Source organism: Paralichthys olivaceus, chromosome 13 (assembly GCF_024713975.1).
Source record: "Paralichthys olivaceus isolate ysfri-2021 chromosome 13, ASM2471397v2, whole genome shotgun sequence".
In the NCBI taxonomy this organism is placed as follows: Eukaryota; Metazoa; Chordata; class Actinopteri; order Pleuronectiformes; family Paralichthyidae; genus Paralichthys; species Paralichthys olivaceus.
The window spans coordinates 16,354,150-16,377,293 of record NC_091105.1 but is presented as its reverse complement, the minus strand read 5'-3'; the positions used below and the strand labels follow the sequence as shown (position 1 = coordinate 16,377,293).

General features: G+C 40.6%; 1 protein-coding gene across 2 annotated transcripts in view; it reads left to right on the top strand.

Annotated features, from left to right (window-relative positions):
* Nucleotides 1-23,144, top strand: part of LOC109632081 (RNA-binding motif, single-stranded-interacting protein 3-like) — a 118,701-nt gene that overhangs the window by 54,668 nt on the left and 40,889 nt on the right. For both annotated transcript variants that reach the window (XM_020091200.2, XM_020091198.2), the window contains exon 4: nucleotides 822-913. In XM_020091200.2, coding sequence (XP_019946759.1) covers nucleotides 822-913 — 92 coding nt within the window. The remainder of the gene's footprint in view (nucleotides 1-821; nucleotides 914-23,144) is intronic.

Below are 23,144 nucleotides of genomic sequence, written 5' to 3'. Positions count from 1 at the left end.
CTTCCTTGCGTCTATTTGAAATCTCCAGCTACACTAATGTGACCCAGAAGGAAAAAGGAGATGTTGATGTGTGTGTTCAGACCTTGTGTCCTTCAGTATTTCCTGTAGGGCTCAAACTAGATCTCTAGATACAATTCAACCGATACACTGTCCACACTTGCACACATACACACACATGCTCTATTTGTTGCGTAAAATGTAGAGAACTGCACAAGATGCCACTGGTGCTGAGGCTTCCAGTATTGACCACCACTACAGGAGCACAAAAGATGAAATTAGCTCACATGCCACACAGTGGGGTGCATAATGTCAGGCAAAAATTAAGGATTGTTCATTATTGAGTCCCCAATATACATGGTAAATAATATGTAGGCAACTACAGACAATGTTAGGGAGCAGCTACCATTTAGGACGTACACCCAAAGACATTATTAGAGTCATAATTTTAGCCCAAAGAGCTGTAATGAACTGTGCATAAACTTGTGCCGACATTAAAGGATCTTTTGGATCATAAACAAGATATCAAGAGTTACTGTTATGACACCAATTCTGTTGATGCTCTGTGCCAAAACCCATTTAATGGAGGGAACTTGCAGCCTTCATTAAATACATGACCTGACTTGATTTTGACACGTTTATTGGATTAATGCGGCACTGAAATACAGCACTGCACAGGCTTGACAAAAATGAACACTGACTGTTTCTCAGTAATATTGAGACCAACATAAACTAATAACCCCTCTATTATGTATCCTTTTTATCCTTTAACCCCACCCTACCCTTCCTTACCTCTGCGTTAACACTATCGTCTGTGTTTGCAGGCTACGGCTTTGTGGACTTTGACAGCCCTGCAGCAGCCCAGAAGGCTGTGGCCTCTCTCAAAGCCAGTGGAGTCCAGGCACAGATGGCGAAGGTAAGCTTCAACCTGCCGTTTTCTCTGCTCTGCTTGTTTTCCTGTGGTGCTCCAGGTAGATTCAGTCATTGTCTGCAAGCTGATGGTGATGATGATAAAGGTGGTTATAATGGTCGATGTTTTTTGTGGTTGTAATAATAATAGTGACAACAACGGTTGATGTCGGTAATAACTGGATTATCAGTTTTTCTGTTACATTGACTGATGCGAGACTGATAGCTGCAGCTTTTAATAAACCAATGGTGAGATTATTGATTTAGCCCATATAGAGTTATTGATTAATGACTATCGTGATGATGAGATTATTGATTTAGTCCATATAGAGTTATTGATTAATGACTATCGTGATGATGAGATTATTGATCAAATCCCTGAAAAGATTGGAGGAAGGATGGAACAGATGAGCTTATCTCCTTCCCGTACTCGTATGCCTTTTGTCTAGTCTCTATTTCCAAAGTGTTTTAGGCCCAGATATCATGCTTGAAAACTCATGACAGCCCATGTGTTACCTACCTATCTGCCATTTTGAATTTAATGGGCAGTTTTGGCCTAATTTTGACCATTTCAATAAGTCGTTCTTTAACTCCAATTAGAGAATTGATTGTTTTATTTTTAATCTTTAATTCTTGCTTGTGCTTGCAATTATTGTGAGCTTGAATCCTGCTTTACATGTATTCATTAACATGAATGGCATCACTCTACAGCAGTAACAAATTGCCCATACACCTGGTGCTCCCAGATGCGTTATACAGGTTACTCAGCAGTGTGTGTCTGTGTGTGTGCAGCTAGCAGTTGTGGTCAACAATGCTCTACCAAAGCATGTGGGCTCAACCAGCAAAATTACATTAGAGTTCTATGTGTGTGTGTGAGGGAGACACTGAATAGCCTGCCTTGCTCTCAGATTTATTAGGGCTGTATCACTGCATGCTTCTCGTTATAAATGAGAGGAGTGCAATTAAAATGGGCAAGTCTTCAGGCAGCAGGAGCATCCCATTGAATTAAATAGCAGCAAGCCTCTGAGCAACCTTTGCCTTGCTCTTCTATTAAACCTCTTTTCATTAGACTTCCATCTCTTATTTTGTTTCTAACGGCTTGGAGGGGTGCGTTTGGAAGAGCAGTGTTGATGTGTTTAGCTGTTATTAAAGAGAGAAGAACCCTCGACTCCTTGGAGATTGAGTTTTCCGGAGGGATGGAAGGGAAGCCAAGAAGTCAATTCCAAATGAAATTACACAGACTTCTTACTGTTTCATGAACTAATTATGCACAGAGCTGCTGATGTCTTGTCTAACTTTCCCGAATCAGGGTGCAACACGGAAGTCAGTTTCACTGATGTCGAATTTCTATCTCGAGCCTGTAACGTTTTGTTTGAGACGAGCGACTTAATTAGGGGTTGACAAAGTCTTAGTTTTTAAGGCATTCACTACCAATTAGACTGATTGAGACAAATTTGCCAAAGTGGAAACTCATGCCATGCTAGCTCTCACATCTTTGTCAGAGTACACTGAGGTTTTTCAGGTTAGGTGGATCACAAACCTTTGTTCTTGGTTCTTATCTCCTCGAGTTAAAAGCTTTACCACCAAATAGAGAATGGCTGTAGAGACAGGAGAAGAGGTGAATAGCTTTTGTGAGTGATGAGACATTTAAGAAAAGTATATAATTGATTTTTAGGCGGATCAGAGGTATAGAGAATAGTTTGTGTACAGCTACACTGATCTGACTGTGAACATTGCTTCTTAGCCTGACATGGAATGAAACCTTGGATCGAATGTCTTTATAGAATCTAAGCATCCAATGTGCTCAACTTTAAATATCAAAAAACAAGTTACATCAAATATTAACATATATAATAAAAGCTGACTTATTAATGACATACTAAATACTATCCATCCATCTAATATTTATACCTCCTATTCTTTGATCCTTTGAGCCAGTCCCAGCTCATACCCTCTAGACAGGTCACCAGTCCATCACAGGACCAACATACAGAGACAGACTCACACTTAATATTTACTGATATATAGAGTGGAATAATGAGTCATGATGCTGGTTAAATATAAAGCTTTCAATACATTTTCTTTATATACTGTATAAGATTAGAAGATAGACAGAACAGCTTCATTTCCTTCCCTTCTTATGTTACCTTAGGTTGCCAGGAAGGACACAAACATATTAAAAGGTGTCCACAATAGAAATAGGTTTTGTTGGAGAGGTAGGACCTTTTTTCACATTTCCATGAATTTCTCAGGGAATAATTGTTGGATCTTCAAAATCAGGCATATTTTGGGGACTGATATCTATTTGAGTCTGTACAATTGCAGCTTGATTGAATTTAAGGGGGCTACTGGGTCTTACTGAGTGCCATTTTAGTTTAACTTTTCTTCTTCTGCACTTTTCTTTCTTGTAGAAATGTACAAGAAAAAAAAAAAAGACCAGACACGGTTGAGGTGCATATCTGATGGACTGTGGTGGAGGTTTTGACAGGAGATGCTATATCCTTAACCTTACTGCCAAAAGAACAAATACATCTGTGCAGGCAGACCACCAGAGACAGGGTTTTCACTGGTTTCAGATAAGCTCTCACTTTTTCAGTCTTATCATTTTACCTCCAGATGGAAACAGTGGACATAGAACCTCTGACATTTCCTCTTTATTTCTACTTCACACACACAAAAGTAAAAACCATCTTCACAGAGCAGAGTTAAAACCTGGGGTTGTTCCTGCTCCCGTAGAAATGGTAATATTATCTAACCTTGAGTGTGTGTAAGGGGACATGACAGATTCGATTAGAGTGAGAATTGGGTGAGAACAACATTTCTGCTGGGTCAGTGAAAAAGAGGTGGAACTATGAAAACACATGTGAATAGAGTTGGAAGTCAGGAAAAACACAAGTTATATATATGACTGTGATTCACATCAAGTGAGGGATGTGGGTGGTATGTGCTGCCTTAGAGGCTAAACGCAGGGCAAAACATTTGCCATTATCAGAGTAACTCTCAAGATCCATTGTCTTCTGCTTATCCAGGCTTGGGTCGCCAAGTAGGGTAACCCAGACATCCCTGCCACTAGTCACGCTTTGTAGCTGTTCCTGTGGGATCCTGAGGCATTTCGAGGCCAGGTTGGATATGTTGTCCCTCCAACGAGTTCCGGATCGACTCCTGGTTCTACTCTCAGTTGGGCAATCCCTGTAAACCTCCAATGTCTGAACTACTCACCCTATCGCTAAGGCTGAGCCCAGACAGCTGACAGATAAAACTCATTTCAGCTTTTTCTATTCGTGACCTTATCTTTTTGGTCACTAACCACAACTTCTGACTAAAGGTGAGGGTTGGTAAATAGAGAGAAGAAACTGTGTGTTTGACTCACTTCCTCAGTCTTCTTGGTAATTAGTGTTGACCTGAAAGATGATTAATGCTGCAGCTGTACTGCCTGTTTCTTGCCTCCTCTCTCAATTCCCTGCATCATGCTCACTGTCTCTCTTTGTATCTATCTGGACCCACATTCGACCCTTAAAGTCTTTGTTGTCCTTAAACTCCCTGAATCTGAACATGACTTGTGTGAGTACATCACGCAGTTGTGATGAAGCCATGTGAGCTTTTTTTTGTTGTTGATAATTTTGTGGGGTGGTTTGCTGTTATTAAAAGGTTAGTAAGTGTGAGATGGTAATATAGAGGGGTGGAAGACAGGCAAAGCAAAGGGCCAGGCTATGGCCGCTCCTTCTTTGTTCTTATTTTCTCTTTTTTTCCTTGTGTTGACATAAACCTTTTACATGCTGCACTTGCCAATATGCAGAATTTGTGTGTGCATGCGTGTTTGTTTGTGTAAAATCTAGTCATTACAAAAGACTGATCTTTAAAAGGAAAAACATACTGCAATAGAAAACTAATGTGTATTAAAATTCATATCTGGCACCTTTTTACTATGCAAACACAAAACACAGACTTTATTATGCATACTGTATAAGCACTGTGTGTGTGTGTGTGTGTGTGTGTGTGTGTGTGTGTGTATAATAACAGTTATAGGGGACCAAGGTCACTATGCTAATTAGAGAGATGGTACCACTGGCAGTGACACTTCACACCTCCCTCCCTTTTTCTCTCCCTTTCTTCTTCTCCCCTCTACTTTGTCCTTGGAACCTTCTGCCTTTCACTTCCATTCTCTGTCTCTTTTTTTTCGTCTCCTCTCTTCATCTGACCCCCTGCAACCTTCCCTCCTCATCCTCTCTTCTGTACTTTTTTTTCTCCTCACCCCCTCCCAATGTGTTTGAGTGTGTAGGTGGCTATCAGCGTGTGCGTGTGTGTGTGTTTGCCTCCTCCAGAGTCATTAGTTACAGGGTTGAGTGAGGACAGAGAATGAAGGATAGAGAGAGAGAGAGTGGAGGGGAGTGTGTGTGGGTTGAGAGAGGAAGGCTTGGTGTATTAGAAAAGTGAGAGAGGACACACATATACACATCAAGTGTACTTCATTGTATGACAGTCATTTATCAGCCCTGAATAAACCCATAAAGCCTTTGATTTGGTTAGTCTTTCTTTCTTTCTTTCCTTCATTTTTTCCTTGCTTCCTTCCTTCATCTTCTTCATCTTCTTCATCTTCCTCATCTTGCGTGTGTGTCTGATAAAAGCCAGATGCCTGATGTTCTCTTCACTGGGTTTACTGATGTATCCCGTGTGTGCTAGCTTCCTTCCCTCTGCGCATATGTGTGAGCACTGCCTGTATATGCCTGTATATTCTGTGTGTGTGTTTGACAGCTGAGGTTAGTGATGGGAAGAGGAGGACAACAGAGCCGACTGAGACATAAAAAAAGATGAGACAAAAACACAGACAGGAAGATGCGAGCATTGCTCTCCTTCTAACCCTGCTTGTCTATCACTCTCAATGTTTTCTTTCCTGAAACTGTGTCACCCTTTTTTTCCCCACCTCTGTTTTTAATTTTATTCATCTTTCATCCCAATTGATCAAATGTGTTTGTTTCCTTCTTTATTTTACTATTCTCCGTTTTCACTTTTTCTTGTGCCTCATCTCACTTTTCTCAGTTTACTCTCATATTATGCAATAGCTTTGTCCCTATTCATAGGAAACAGTCTTTGCGACCGAACCAAAATGAGATGGCCTGGTCTTCGGAGACTTTCTGTCATCAAAGTGTCTCACCCCTTAGCGCTGTTGCCTAGCAACAGAGCTGCAGCTGGACAAGAGGACAAAGTTTTTAAAGCCCCTTGGTTTTTTAACATGTGTACCGTAGCTGTTTGGTTGAGTTGTAGCCTGGCCCTACATTTTGTCCTGAAGTGCAATGAATTCTGGGATAGGTTGGCCTAAGAAGGATTCACCCGTTGGAGCCTTTGTTGCTTGGTGATGAGCGGATGCATTTGAAGGAGCATTATGGACAATCGGTCTACTAATGCAGCCTCCAGAGGATGCGGCCCCTGAATTTAGACACAGCTCAAACCAATATGTCACTAGCCAGTGTGTATGCACAATGTGGCATTTGGTAGCACTCAAACTAACTTTATGACAGATTATCATCATTTGAAAATGGGAGGACCTACAGTAATAGTGCTGTTGTGATCTGTCTTCTGTCTTTTGAATTTAAGAGAGACTGATCTCATATCCCTCTAAACCTACTAAAAAATGTCAATAGGAAAGAGATGTATTGTTTAGCTCTATATCTGACACGTTGTTGACTGCAAGTGTGTCTGTGGACAGTTGGAAATAATTAAAATCAAATTGGAAACAAAAGTTTCTGTTTTGGTGTCAAGTAATATAAACTATAATCACAATGTAGCTATAATTTTTTTACATTTCAAAAGAGGATAAAATCGTTTTTTTGGATGCATATGTGGAAACAACCAGCTGTTATGACATGTGCTATCATCGTCTGTGATGCATATTGTGATATTGTGGGATTGCTATGTGCACTGTGTGCAGATGTTGGCACTCTAATGTGTAACTAAAAGCTAATTGGCTTAGCTTGCTCACATAGCCTCGGATTCTGAGGTGTTAGTTGTTGTTAATTTTTTAACAATATTAAGCTATTGAACTTATAAGAGAGAGCGAAAGATGGCTAGTGTTAGCTATCTCTCTGTTATGTTTCCATATTTGGTGATATTAAACCTCTGCTGTCTGTATATGTAACCCTGTGATTGAAACCCCAACCAGAATTAATTTAGACTTTGAGTCATGTAGGCTACAGAGCTCAAATCATAAACAAGACTCTCAGACAATTATGTGTCTGCAGTGCAGTGCATGAAATCATTTAGTTAGAATCATCGGAATCGGATCTCAACAGTCCTTAGAGGGTTTTTTTTCTCAGAATGGTTCGAAAAGCAAAAAAATAAATAAAAATCCAGCAAGCTTCAGACAGAAATGTTTCCATGGTGGAAGAGGTCAGAGGAGAATGGCCAGGCTCATTGGATCTGACAGGAAGGCTACAGCAACTCAGATAACCAGTCTTTACAATAGTGGTGAGCAGAGAAGCCTCTCAGAATGCACAACACAACCTTGAGAAGGTTAGGCTGCAGTGGATACAGATACCAAAACTGGACAGGTGAAAACTGTTCTTTTGTGTCTGGATGTTGAGGCTGCATTAATCCGTGGTTGTGCAAATGTTGTGGGTGACAGTGTCTCTGCACACATTGGGCCCCTTACCAGTCACTCATTCAATCTCAGTCTATCTGAGCATCGTTACCACCCTGCTGACCATGTGCATCCCTTTATGACCACAATCTACCATCTTCTAATGGCTACTTCCACTTCTGTTTGATAATGCACCATGTCACAAAGCACTAATTGTCCCTTACTGTTTTAAATGAATATGAAAAAAAGTTCAATGTGATGTGTTATGGTGTTAATTTGTGATGACAGGTTTGTCTTTCTTTAGAAAGAGGTTGTACCTTTGCTTCACAGGACACCAAACCCATCAAATATCATGTCACAAGAAAGGTCCAACTATTTCCAACTGTTCTGACCAAGACAATCTCCTGTGAAGAGAACGAGCTCTGCAACTTTATTTTATAATGCTCCACACATTTGTTAAAAAGTCTTAAGAAATCTATTTTAGACCAGACATTTGATTAATTATAATGTTCTTTTCTCCCCCAAGAGATCCATTCGTGCGTCTGGTTCAAGGCAGAGTTGACATTGTAAAATACAGATAATGAATCACATTTGGTTTTAAAAGTGGAGGGCAGCAGAGTGACCAAGGACGTGACTGTGTGTGTGTGTGCATGCGTATTCAGCAGCTCCGAAAATGAAAGCAAGGCACATGAAAGCGGTGTGCACACGTTGTACCCTTCTGTGTGAACCTGTGTCTCTTTGTGAGGCAGACCACCTCTGGTCCAACAAAAGCAGGAGGAGGACAATAAGGAGAAGGAGGAAAGAAAGGCAGAGAGAAGAGAGGAGTGGGAGGGAGCCATAGTGAGTGAAACCCAATCGAATTAAATGTAATCTGGCCTGAATGTGCACAACCATCAGCTGCTCTCCAATCTTATTAACCCTGCATTACCAGCCCTGGGTTGTGTGCATCTGTCTGTTTGTGTGTGTGTGTGTGTGCGTGTGTGTGTATGTGTGTGTGTGTGTGTGTGTGTGTGTGTGTTTTTGTGTGGAGAGAGATTGAGGAGTTAAATGGATAAGCGAGAAAAAGAAAAGCAAAGAGATGGACGGGATGGTAAGAAGAGAGTGTGAAAGGCAGAGGGATGGAGAAGAAAATGAAGATGAATATGGGGTGTGGGTGATTAATGTGCCTCTGTGGCTTAGCTGATGAGAAAATATTCCTCATCATAACCATAATCATGGTAATTTCCTGTGACACTTAGCGGTGCCTTTATTTTTGCTGCATTAGCTTGTGTATTTTACCATCATAAGGGACTGCATGTGCACAACAATCAGTTATACAATGCTGCAATGTGAATGCTACTTAGGTGATAATAGCACCAGGGGAACAAACAGAAGAATATTTATCAAATCAGTTTTTGGCTGCCTGTTGGCCACATCTCTTCTTTTTTCACAACAACAGAACATGTTTCATAATGAACCACATACATTTCCATTGTTATGCAGAAGACATCCAGCTGTACATCCACAGCCAGATTCATTTTATCACTGTTTAATTTAAGGAATGTCAAGTAGACCTGAAGGCCTAGATGAACCATACATTTTGACTTTTAAATTCAGACTAAACTGAAGTCATTGTACCCTTCAGAGAAACATTATCTAACCAGATAATTACCTCTGATGGTATTAGCTTGCCCCTCAGCTCTGCTGTAAGATTTAATATGAATTGAACGCAAAACTATCAGATTAATATCTGTTCCTGGCAAATGACGTAAAAATCTTCTCCAGACCAAGAAACAACAAAACTGTGGTTAACGGAAGGACATCAGGAAACACTGGCACATTACTCAACAAGTCCTCCAACACTGCTTCCCTCAAATGTGCTTCTTTCGCTACTTATTACAGTACTTGTATCCCATTGTGTGTACTTTGGCATAGATCCTAATAATACCCTGCTTGCAATCCATGCTTACAAATGTAAGAAGAAGCGCATCATGTTTTTTCACAATTCATTGACAATTCAGCCATACAACACAAATTCACAATCCGAAATTCCAACTATCTTTATAACAGTAGTTTTCCTCTATTTTTCACCTGGTCTGCTATTTTCAGGACATCAGCTTGATGTTTTAAAAAAAAAACCTTGCCGTGTTTATCCAGCGTGGAGCTGCATATTGAAGCTTCAATGATATGCAGCCAAGAGCAATCCATCCATCCAACGGGTCCTGACTCATTAATACTTGATAGAATGTGTTTATTAAAGATTATAATTTTAGTACTTGAGACAAAAGTCGTGCCTTCTCTGAGATTAAGTTTTGGCAGAGCAGAGGGGGGGGGGGGGTTCACAGACAAATAAAGGCCAGTCACACGGACAGAGTTGAATGAGAACCCAGAGGACATTGTGAATAACTTTATGTTGATGAAGTTTCAAGGGGCTTGTTTGGTCTGATGGACCAAATAGCAGATTTGAAAGGTGCCTCAGGTGCCTTTTAGGGAAAGTTCAGACTTTCAAAGCAATTGCAGTAAATTGAGACAGGATTAAACAAAAGAGGGAGAAAATGAAGCAGAGGCACGTTTCAGGATTGCTTGCAAGGACCCTTGCCTCTGATGATAATGCACGAAAGGTGAGGATGTTCATGTGACGTCTTCTAAACTAGACCACTGCGCCTGAAGTTGGTGATGCTGGTAGTAATACCATTAAGATCTTTACATCTTACAAAATTAGTGAAATGAACACGTTTATTAATTTTATCTACTCAAACAGAAAAACTTTGACATTTGATGACACAGCCGTGAAAAGACACTTAATTTCTTTGAGTCCATGGGTTTATTATTGTTTGAAAACCATGTGATCACATTTATATGAAAACGCAGCTGGCCTCAAATTCATAGTCAACAGTTTTTCTAGTTTTTTTTCACTGTTTATTTTAACCCATTATGAATTCTGTTATTCCCTGAATCATGACTGACAGCAGAAACAGAACAAAGTGAATACTGGTTGTGATTAAGTTTTGATGTCTGCAATCAAAAAGACAATGTCTCTAGATCTCCAAATTTGATTTTTTAATCAGAAAGAAGAGCTTCTAAAATATGGTTGTAGATTCTCTGAGGACTTTTGATGCCTCATGAACACAAACAAAAACAATGGCAACAATAAGGATCCCGTCACCGATGACAAGTTGATGAACTTTCCTTAACTTGAGCGCAAGCCCAGGATAGAATTCACTAAAGTGGTCCCAATCCACTGAAGGAACACTGCAGCAGGAACAGCACATGGCCCATAACACATTTGTTTTGCAAAGTTACCATTAATTAAATCAAATGAGCACAAGTCTTTGTGGGGTCAATGCAACACAGTGTGCTCTTGTTTGATATGCCCCCAAGGCTGATGTTAATCCTGTACTTGCTAACAGCAGTAAAATTTAGTGTGCAAAATTAGATTTAAACTAAGGTTCTGCCCAAACACACAGGCTGAAACCCTCCCAGCATGAGTTAATAATAGATACCAAAACAAATTCAGTATCTAATTTGTAGTGAGTAAAAGTATTACATCTCCATAGCTTCACATTTCAACAAAACAAAGCAATTGGCTACAACAGTAACATTTAAAATGCTGTTATTTTTCAAGGAAAATTAGATAATGAGTCTCCAGCTTATATCAAGCCTGGTTCTGTTAGAATAAGGTATTTTTCTTAAAACTGGTAAATGCCTCATTTATTAATGAAACCCTTCAGACTCTGTATCACCCATGTATTAGCCCCCAAGAGGACAGAAAACAAAGAGGAGCGAGGGAAACATTGCCACGAACAGAGGAGGAAGAGTAGGCAGCTGGAGAGGTGGGGGTGGTGCTTGGTTTGATGGAGCTGGTTGGAGAACAGCTCTATAAGGACAGAGATAACTGGAAAACACTATAAAATGCCTCTCCTCACATTCTCTCCCTCTGTGGAATTAGCCTTTGAGTGGGCCGCCGGAGCGAGGGAGGGGGCACGCATGAGAGATTGATGCAGGGAGGGAGTGGGAGTGGGAAGCCCAAACTGTAGCGAGTGAGGTTAGAGAAAGAGACGGAGTGAGTATGGAGTGGGCAGCCTGAACTCTGAGAGGGAGGAATGCAGAGTGATCAAGGAGAAGGAGGAAATACAGGAAGGAAATAAAAGAGAGAGAGGGAAAAAAAAAGAGAAACAGGGCTTGAGGAAGAAAGGGCTGGTGGTGCATTTAAAACCTCAGTGCATACTCTCTGAGGAATACAAATGAATGAAGTCTATTAATGATGGTAGGGGAGGCTGACTGAAATGTCCTTATTTTATGGTTACACTATTAAGTCCTGTTGTGTGATTGGCTGCCCCGGCCCTCGCATCTCTCATTGTTATTGGTGGCCAGGCGTGTTTGTTGTTTGTCATTGGGCAGACAGCAGAGTCGGCTAGATTCACAATCCGATGGCATAATTCAGCCATCGATCAAACTTTGTGGACAGCAGTAGCCAAACTGCTCCTCCAGACAGACAGACAGAGAGTGAGCTTTCACAGTAGAATATCACAAATCAAATGCTGTAACCTTTTAGTGTGTCTGAGTCTGCACATGCCCACTGAAAACCAATGAGGCCCTTTCTCATGCTGTGTCTGTTTGCTCTACCTCGTCACTCGTCTGTCTCAATTTAATTTTTTTTCTCCTTCATTTTCACCCACACGTCCTCGTTTCACCTGAACGTCTTCAAGTGTCTTCACTCAGTTCCTCAGAGTCGCTCGTCTTTGTTGATCTAAACAGGAACGCATTGAAAATCACGATGACAGTTGAACGTGATGCCTTCAATTCCTGTTGGTCCGGCTAACGTTTACTCAGACTGAAGATCTGCATGCATGTGTGCATCTCTGCAGAAAGGGTGGAAAGAGATACAACAGTGCTTCATAATTCAGCTCTGTGTTCTGTTCTCATCCAAGGTAGATATACACCACACAACCAAGGTTAATGAGGTTAAAATATTTTATTTAAGTACAGCACCAAAACTGTACGCAAATGAACTGCTTAACAAAGAACCGACTCCAATGAAACATGTGCATAGTAATGTCAGTGGATTCCTCTAAACTACCCACACATCTTATCCAATATCTTTTTTCCAAAATGACTTCTAATTCCAGAAATCTTTGTTTTCTGGCTCTCATATCTCGAGAGCAGTTCATCGTATGGGCTTCACTCTTGGCAAGTGTCTTGTAAAGAGCCCAATGAAGTGCAGTCTCATATTTGGTGTGATTTCGACCTGTTATACGTTCAATATTAATACACATTGAATAAAGGATGCTCTGTAGCACTGGCGACTGGGACTCATAAACTTAAGTGACATTGTCAATCACAACAAAGAAACCACATTGATGACAACAGCAATGTCAACTGACTCTCCGCGAGTCCTGCAGTCGGTCTTTACTTGTTTCGGCTACATTACTGCAGGTCACTAGAAAGCTGCAATCAGCATCAACACAGGCCAAGCACACAGCCCATTCTAAACAGGCAGTGCATTTGTTGTTTTCAATGCAAGTACTGCACAAAGGGCACTCAATCAATTGCAAACAGTTTATGGTGAGCTGGTGCAATGTTTCATAGAAGATACCTCAACCTATGCATTTACTGTAAAACTGATACCTGCAAAACTGACCCTTTAAGCACATACCGTGAATATTATTGTACCAGCTGCCCTGGAGAGTGTTTTACATCTCTGCTTTTAATATCAAATCTGAAGATAATAAATAAGTACAAAGCTAACGGAATTTTTTTGATTCATTATTTCTGCATGAGGTGATATGTGACCCTTTTTACAAACAATCATAAAAATGTCCACTTTATGTTTTCTTACTGATTAATGTGTTTGCTAACCAATGGATTGAAAACCATACTAACCATATAAACATTTGCTCTCTGCATATCTAATTAAGATTCCATAGAGCAAAATAGGTGTATTTCTAATTGCATTACAATGATGCACAATACTTTTTATTAATGCCTGAACAATGTGAGTCATTATCTAGATGAGTAAACATCTTTAGAGTCAATTGGGTTAATTTCTTGTAGCAATATTTACTCTAAAAGTAATGGAATCTTCATTTCTTGATACTTGGGAAATAAGACATGTTTCTGCCTTTTAAAAATAATTTGTACAGTATTTACTATGTTCAAATAAGAGATTGTGGCAGGTTGGAACATTCACAGACATCCACTTAATGGTCCTTTTTTGAAGAACATTCACATTCTGATGGAAGAGGGCAAATTGGATATTAACAGCCATGATCCAGCAAGTGGATAAAAATTCCTAGCTGCTCCCATGAATGTTAAATATAGAGGTGCTTGGGTCTACGCTGCTAGGAACGCTGTTTTAATAAATCATATGTAATTGCCGCTTCTGTCCTCTTCATATGTCTATGCCTGTGCCTGCCTGTGAATATATAAACGGTGCGTGTTGGAGATAAGCTTGTTATTAATTGGTTGACTGGTTAGTGGTGGCTTCTATATAAGAACAATTTGGGGTTATGGCACTGCTGGGAACCCAACAGTTTGTGGTGGGTGCTTCGATGATGAAGCTTTAACAAGGCTGTGTCTCAGGAGGGACAGTGAAGCTGCTCAGTTTGGGCTGGAAGGGTTTAAGAACCATGTTAGAGCCTAATGACTTTGTAAGAGGGGAGGATGTGGTTTGTGCAGGTAAAATGAAGAGATGAATGTGAGTGCACTGTCATGAGGTGTCCTTGGTGGAGGATATGATGGTAATTAGGCTGCTGTTGTCTCAATGGTGTTTCAGCAATGAGTCTGTTTAACCCCATGGCAGTGTGTGTGTGTGTGTGTGTGTGTGTGTGTGTGTGTGTGTGTGTGTGTGTGTGTGTGTGTGTGTGTACATGCAGGTACTGTGTGTGTGTGCGTGCAGGTACTGTGTGTGTGGAGTCAGTGGTGCATCTGTGTGAGAGCGTGTGCATGTAGCAGATAGGAAACCATCAGATATCCATGTCTGTGCATGTGTGTGTGTTTGTGTGTGTTTGCCCTTTAGTATTTGCTGACTCAGGCTGGTTTTCCCTTTCTAAAAGTAAATAACATTTCTCTGCCAAGCTGTCATCTGGCCCCACTGTGCCCTCAACCCCGACATCTAAAGCCGGCAAGAAAATCTCTGTTCCCTCATCTGAGCGCCATGAGCACGTCTTCGGAGAGTCTGGAAAAACTGCAAAGAATTTGCATCCTCAAAAATCCACCTCCTGATGCAGAACTCTTAGAGTTTACATGCTTTTATTTCCTGCCAGCATGTTAAATGAATTCCCCTCCATGTTGTGACATGTTGCTCTGAATGTATCGTCTGTGACGCAGAGACTGTTCTTCAGCCAGAGGCCTCGGGTTCCAACTTACACACTTGTGTTTGAGATAAAGGACGGCTCGCTGTGTGCGATGGCAGTGGCTGCGTTTTTGCTGTTTTTCAGCCAATGGGAAAGCAACATTGCAATGAGAGAATCCTAATATTTAGTTTGGGAATTCATGCCAGTGGTTTCTGTATGGCCAAAGCAAACTGAACCAAACCAAATCAAAACAAACCAGAATTTAAAAAGTTGGAAACATATTTTAGGTAAATAAAGTCACTCACAGTACTGTTTTTGTGTTTGGCTACTTTTCATATTGTTGAAGTGCTGTGGTTGTATATTTCTGAGCAATTGTGTACAAGAAACTGCAGCCTGGTGACTTCTGCAGTCCTTCACGTCTCTTTTAGTCTCTTTATATCACTTAGTTCACTTTTATCCCTTTTTCTTAAAGCTGAGAAACTCTAACAACATCTCTGACTCCACTCTGCAATATCATCATATGTATCATTTGATAAGATCTATAACTCTGTCTCTATATTTATTGGTTAATTCATACTTTTATGACTTTAGTTGTACCACCATATTATTTTCACCCGTAGTTGTTTTTCTTTCTCCCTCTTGTTTTTCTCCTCTCTCATTCCTCTCTCTGCCTCCTTTTTCTCTCTCCCCCAAGCCATCCCCCTGGAGGTTAATCCCTCCAGTTTCAAATAGAGATAACCATGGCAACAGGCCACGGCTTTTGAGCTTTGGATCTTCAGGACAAAGACATTGATCAGGATGAAATAGTATCAAGTGAAAAACATAACATGTTACACATTGGTGTGTGTGTGTGAGCGAGTGTGTGTGCGTGTGCAAGTGTGAATAGAAGGCCAAGAATTCGCTAACCCTGACTTAGCTGCTCAGTCGCTCATCTTACACTGTGTGAGAATCAACCAAGTATACACAAAGTTGTTGTTCAATCGATACAACAAATCCCTGCAAGAGGATGTGTTTAAAAAGATGAAGAGCATCAACTATGGTGTTTAAATCAAAGAAAAACTGTTATAGCCATTTTGGTGATTGAATAAAAAATATTTGACTTTCAGATTTGAGTCTAACAGTCTATAATTTGGAGCCCTAGAGTCACAGGGTAAAGTTGTGGAGGGAAAACAACTCAGACTTAGCGCTTCAACAAGTACAGGTTAGTGTCCTTGAGCAAGTTTAACCCCCATGCTGCTGCTGCTGCTGCTGCTGCTGCTGCTGCTGCTGCTGCTGCTGCTGCTGCTGCTGCTGCTGCTGCTGCTGCTGCTGCTGCTGCTGCTGCTGCTGCTGCTGCTGCTGCTGCTGCTGCTGCTGCTGCTGCTGCTGCTGCTGCTGCTGCTGCTGCTGCTGCTGCTGCTGCTGCTGCTGCTGCTGCTCAGTGGCCTACCACAGAAAAATGATCAGTCCTGGGAAGTGGGTCTGAATGTGCTTAGCTGTGAATTAATTACAGTGAAGCTTTGTGCTGCTGGTGGTTTTTATGAAGTGTGACCCTGCAAAAAGCACAATTTCACTTTGATTAAATCTTAGATATGAAAAAGAACTGTTCAAATCAGTGGTGAATATACAAAAACTTGTTTATTTCTTTATCGCCTTTATTATGAATGCCTTCAGGTCATACTTTCAATCTTAGAACACACATTCTCTCACACACACATACTTGACCTTGCTGCCTGGATTGCGGCATGACAGAGAAAACAACAGAGTTGATGAAAAAGGTATTTTATTGAAGTGTAAACCGGTCATCCTCTCCTGCAGGACTGCATAGCCAAGGTCAGCAGGAAGATGTGGGTGGACATGGGTAGCTTAACTCCCTGTTATACAGCAAGTCAACCAGCTTGTGCAACTTTTACAAGTGCTGCAAGTGTTATATGCCCTTGGATGACATGACGGTTTTACTGCAGTGCAGTGAAGTTAACAATAAGGTTGTAGCCTTTGCCTTAAATCCCTCATTTATACTCTAACACTGACTTTGCCAATTCTCAAGAGCAGGGGTGACAACCCATTTTCTACCAAGGGCTATTTTAATTGATAGAAAACAGTTTGTACTTGCTTTGTGTATCTTTCCACTTTTGTTTGTTGTTGTAATTTTAGCTACTTAATTTAATCAGCAACCCTTAAGTGCCCATATGTGAATATGTGTATGTCTCTAGCCCTGTGATTTGCTTGCAACTTGTCCAGGTTGTACGCTGGCTCTCCTGTAATGTCAGCACGGATAGCCCCTGCCACCCTCAAAGGATAAGTGATACAGTATATACTGGTATAGCTGGCTGGCTGGCTGGATGAATGGATGGCTGGATGAATGGATGAATGGATGGATGGACTTACTATATCAAGTAAATGTTGAAACACAGAGGAGACAGAGCCTTTGCTGTTGTGGCCCCCAAACTGGAACAAGCTGCCCCCCCCAGATTAGCCTAGCCCACACTTTGTCTGTGTTTGTTCTCCATGGCTTTTTTTGTATGAGAGTTTGACTGTTTGTGGTTTCATCTTGTGGTTTATTGCTGTTTTGTAAACAGTGTTTTATGCCATGTTTATTTTTGATCTATTTATTAATGTGCAGCACTTTGGTCAACTCTCTTGATTTTTCTTTGACAAGGTGTCTGATGATATCAACCGTAAAAATAGTTGGTTAAGTGGAATTAGTTATGTCGGTTGTTATATCGTGACTTCTTGTTACCTGTATCAATATTCAGTCCTGGGAGGATTCTTTATGTAACAAGGCTTCTTCACAAATCCTCACTCTGAATGAGGTTTTCAACTTCTTAGCTTTTAACTCTCTCAGTCCAAAACTTGCCTGCATAACATTGTCTCTGTCAGAATGTGATTTTTGTGAAAGCTGCTTGTTAGACTCACAAACCCCACCAAAGAGCATTAAGCTAAGCCAAGAGCATTTGTCATAGCCACTCATCCAGTTTAGCTGCATGTTTCAAGCTGTAATGATGCTGCAGATTGGCCTTCTTCTTCTTTTCTGGAGTAAGCACCTATATTCTGAATGGAATATGAATCTTATTCTCTGGCTGTAACTTAACTATATGACCTTTATGTGTTTTACCATACTAATCTTGGCTCGCATGCACAGAATGTAACACAACATAGTGGGAAAAAAAAATCCAACTTTGGTCAGAATCGGGTGCACCTCTTTCTTCCCCCCTGAGCCGATGTGATTCTTGTGTCTGAGCCAGTGCTTTATTTTTTAATCACTGCAGTGCCAAGAGCACATACTCCTCTCATGCACTTTCCGAGAACTTTTTTAATTTTGCTGTTTCCTTTTAATTTGTTTTCTCCCTCGCCGTGGCTCTTAACTTCATTTTCCAATGATTTGTCTGAGGACAAGACACATGCCATTAGCAGGGTGAAAAAGATGCCAGAAACAAAAAGAAAAGGCTTATTCAATAAGTTTGCTTCTAAAAACTTTCTTTATTAATTTTCTCTGCCCTTATCCGAGAAGGTGCTTCCGCAATGATAATCCAGCAATCCAGCAGCCCTTCTGGTTTATTGCTTTCCTCTAATGAAATGCGCCGATACAGACAGACAATCAGGGAGTAGTTCAGAGAGAGGTAGTGCTGAATGTGAGTCATTGTAGGAGCAGAGCTGAACTTGCTTTTAATCTGTTAGAGAACGGGTCCCAGTGTAGGCTGCAGACCATGCAACTAGGACTGCAAGGTTTGATTCTCACTCTTGACCAGTTGACCATTTTTCATCCTCTCTCTCTCCCATATTGCCTGACAACTCCCTGCAGGATATTGTCCTATAAAGCAGACATACCACTGCCGTGTCTTAAACAAGAGGCTCTGCAGCAATAAAACTGATGCCCAGTGTTCATACGAAGGTATTCTACTTAAATCAATTATTATTCACCATCGATACAAAGCTGTGTTTAGTTTTGTTCCCAAGGGATCAATTGCTGACCTTTTAATTTTCTGTATATTTTGTTTCTATCAGATGATATGCCATGTAGAACTGGGCAACCATAAAATACAACGCACAATCAGTTTGTTTTATCCTGCTCACAATTTCAAGTGTGATAATTGCTTACAACTTAAAGGGATGTTATTTGTTTACTTCAAAAGAAGGAAACGTAATTTTGAATGACTTTATTTCTTGTAAAAGCTGTCCATGCTTTTATTTTATTTTACTTTGCTGTGATAATGCCACATCACATATAGACTGAGACACACACACACACACACAAGTGTACACGTACAAAATACTAGGGTGTGTACAGAACCTGCAGAGTCAGAGACACCTCCCCACTTTGAAATCAGACTTCATTAATCATTTAAAGCAAGGATTACCCTGAAGCCTGTTCTCTCCTCAGGCAGAAACAATGACAGTAAGGTGACAAGGCTTTGAATGCCACTGAGATACATTCATCAGACGTACAAGAGACCTTTTTAAAATCACTTCTTTGTAATGAGTATTCATGTTGACTCAACATTTCTTAAATCTTTAATATACAAGCTGGTGTTGTCCTTTATCACTATAATGCCTCCCCACGTCACACACACACACACACACACACACACACACACACACACACACACACACACACACACACACACACACACACACACACACACACACACTCTACTTCAGCTTTGCCATTACATTTTTTTCAAAAGTGTCTCTTTGAATAACATTTAAAATGTTCTATTCAAGGTTATTTCACTTAAACTCCATCCACCCTCCTATTTAAGGAGGATTGGGGGTCAAAGTAAACAGCATAAGTTAAAGTAATGGGAAAGTGTGACACAGGTTGAAAATAACTGGAATGACTCAGTCAATAATAATTTTAAAAAACTGAAAAATAAAGAGCAGAGAAGTTTTGTCTCAATGCCTTTCTCTGCCAGGCTGCTCACACAAAATTCCAGAAGGAATGGAAATGTTTCTTCTGCTTTCATTGACCTTTAACTAAGAAATGCAATCCATGTTTATTCCTTTAACACAGAGAAACACACACCATGTACAAACAAGCACGTCTGCACACACACTTATGAGAGTGGCAGGTGCATGAAAGTAAACTACGCCTACGGATACTTCTGTACTGTGTGTGTGTGTGTGTGTGTGTGTGTGTGTGTGTGTGTGTGTGTGTGTGTGTGTGTGTCAACAGCTGAGTCCCATTAGCCTTGATTACAGCATTCAGTACTACAGAAGAGAAAAGAGGGAGAGAGATTGAGAGAGGGATGTTTAGGCAGTGCACACACACTGTGAGTGTGTCGTATCGGTATCATGCCTGTTATTGGCGTGTGTGTGTGTGGGTGTGTGTGTAATCCCTCTACGTTAGTTTTATGTATTATAGCTTTGCCTTGGCCCTCATTCTTGGTTTGTTGCCTCATATCGTAGCGGTCTAACCTCAGGCCTTCTGTGTTATGAGGGGAACAACTACAATGACCACAAACAGGTGTTTCACATGTTTTGTAGTATAACTCTTCACAAATGCTTTTTTCCTTTCTGAGCTTCACTTTGGGTTATTTTACCAGACCACAGAGGTGGGAAAGAAGTAAAGCATACAAGTACAAATACTGTGTTACTGTTTAGCAGATCATGCATTTTACTTGTACATTTTAACACAAATATATTTGTCTCTATCCTACCCTTTAAGTTTTGAAACAGGCTTGTTACTATCATTTAAACACATTTCAGATGAATTATTCTTTTTTTTGTGTCATCAAGCTCCGCCTTCCAAACATCAGGTCAGATTTCAACCTAAATGGAAAATAACACATAAAAGACAAATTCTTGTACATCGGTTCATGTTCACGTTTATACATATGTAACAAATAAGACACATCAACATGATACGGACAAGAGAGGGAGACTCAACTGCTCACAAGAGGCGCGGTGCATATGTCTGTTATAAGGTGGGAGAACGTGAAGAATCAGCCAATATCACTGATAAAGTTGAGGACTGACGAAGCTGAGCTTAAAAACGTTCCCGATCCCTGGTCTTTTGTAAATTAAGGATATTAATTCAATATATTTCCTCCTAGATTTATTTTATGATCCCTGTTCTTGGTATTTTTTATTTTAGTAAGAACTACAATAACGTGACACAAGTCTTTGTTTGCTTTGCACAGATACAGCTGGTTAAGGAGACCTTTCTACTTTCATTTTTCCAGTGCATTTCAGAGCCTGTGCTTTTATACTTTACTTGAGTAAAGAGGTTGAATCCGTTCATATACTTTTATTAGAGTCATTTTTAGCACAAGTCTCTGCACTTCTACTTGAGTCTGCATGTGTGTACCTTTGCCACATCACTTCTACTCAACTGTTAGAAATCTGGCCCACACTCATGAATTGTGTTAGTGAGGTGAGTCTGAAGAATAAACCCGCACATCCACAACAAGAAAAACAGCATACAGTTGTAAAATCTCAATCAGGCAAGAACGTTGTTTATTCTGTCCATGTGTGAATCTATCTGTAGTATCTTTTATTCTATTTCAAATCACTCCCAAGGGGAATAAATTGATTAATTCACAATCCATTTTGTTCCCTATTCAGCACAGGAAATGTTTACTTAATCCACCTAGAGCTTCTCTGTCTCTGTGTCCACCTCCACCCTTTCTCCCTCCATCTTTCTCTCTCTGTGTGCACCTCTCTCCCCCCTCCCTCCCCAATGGTTTCAGTGTCTCAGGATTGTGTGATTGATTCCGGCTCTGGATGGTTGGCAGACGAGCAGCCTGCACACTTGTGTGTGCAGCAGGGTCTGCACTCTGCTCTGACTCTATGATGAATTACTGGCCTTTTAATACACACAGTGGAGACAGTGTGAGTTGGAAATAAGAAAAAAAAAGAGACGGAATGAGAAAGAGAGAAACCAAAACCAAAACCAAAATTTCGATGAGAAAAATAGGACAGTGAAGATCAATGCCATAGCAAGAGGTCTGAGGGGGGACAAGTGTAAAGGTTGAATTTAATGATTAACTACATGTGTGAATAGAGAATGTATTAAGTTTACGTGCATTTGTGTGTGTGTGTGTGTGCCGTCCCCATTATCGAGACAGGCCTCTCTCATTGCTTTAAATGAGTCATGCAGTGTGAAGACACAGGCAGTGTTGGGAGCCAGAGGGAGGAAAAACGTTCTGCCTGTCACAAAATTGAATTAAACATTGAAACATAGTCCGTCTCTCCCTTAGTCGAGTGTGATGCCATTTCTTTGAATAGTCAGGGTTTCTTTGCCACTTCACAGCTGCTAGAGAGCCATTGAGTGGAAAACTGCTTCTCTGCTCCTGAATATTTCCACGAGTGTGCCATCATTTCAAAAGCCTCCAACTACAATTTTAATGATAGTGAGCATAAGGTAAATCTTTTGGAGGTTAGCAAACCTGAATTACCTTTGTGGTCAATTAGCCATGGCATCAACCTAATGTAGAATCAGTTATACATACTGGCTATTACTTTGGAAGTTGAAAGGATGTGAGCAGCAATAAAATCCCCTTTAAGATACAATGAAATGCCCTTTTTCTATTATTGCGTATTAAATACAATTCTCCTGAGACATTCAAATCATAACTATATAGGGGGAAATAATTGGCTGTGGCTCATACGTCCACAAGCTCTGGCATCTTAACTTGCTCTGACAGTACAGTGGCCTTTAGCTGGGTGCAACCTGCAGCAATGCTTCAGGTAATGTTCTTCATGGTATTCCCATAATGCACTCACAAAAGCACACTAGTTCAGTCAGGCAGCAGAGAGACTGGAAACATACTGTACATGCAAGTGAGTTGACAAGTAGAGGCATAGACTAACTGAGAGTTTACGGACATGATATCCAAAGGACGACCGCAGTATTGGGTTTTGGATTTTCTCCGTGCAGGTGAGGGGTGACGCAGGAGGCAGGACTTAACACATGTTTTTAATTTTTGTCACATGATAGAAACATCAACATGCACACTGGCTTGTGGTGAATCCTCTGGTGGATATCCTGCTTCTTCTCACATCAGCTCACTCGGGCATTCTCCGGAATTTTACTAGAGAGCTGACAGGAAAAACTCTGCAGATAATCCGGAGTTCAGTGCAAGTCTGAAAGCAGCTGTAGAAATCTGTACTGTTTTTTTTTTTTACAAGAGCGAACACATGTACATGAAGAGGCAGCAGCAGCAGCAGCAACATCATGCCCACTAACATGAACTGACCGCAGCATTAAATGATGAGATATTCAGTTTCCATGTTGATTTCACTGAGCTGTAGTCATCATGAAGATGGAGAGAAGTGTATATCTCCATTGCTAATGAAACCCTGGGGATTTCAGGGTTTAGGGTTCATAAAGTATTTATGGTATGTTCATTAAGTATTGATTAAGCCGTTAGAGAATGTTTAGACTCCCAGACAATCATTATGAAAGATTA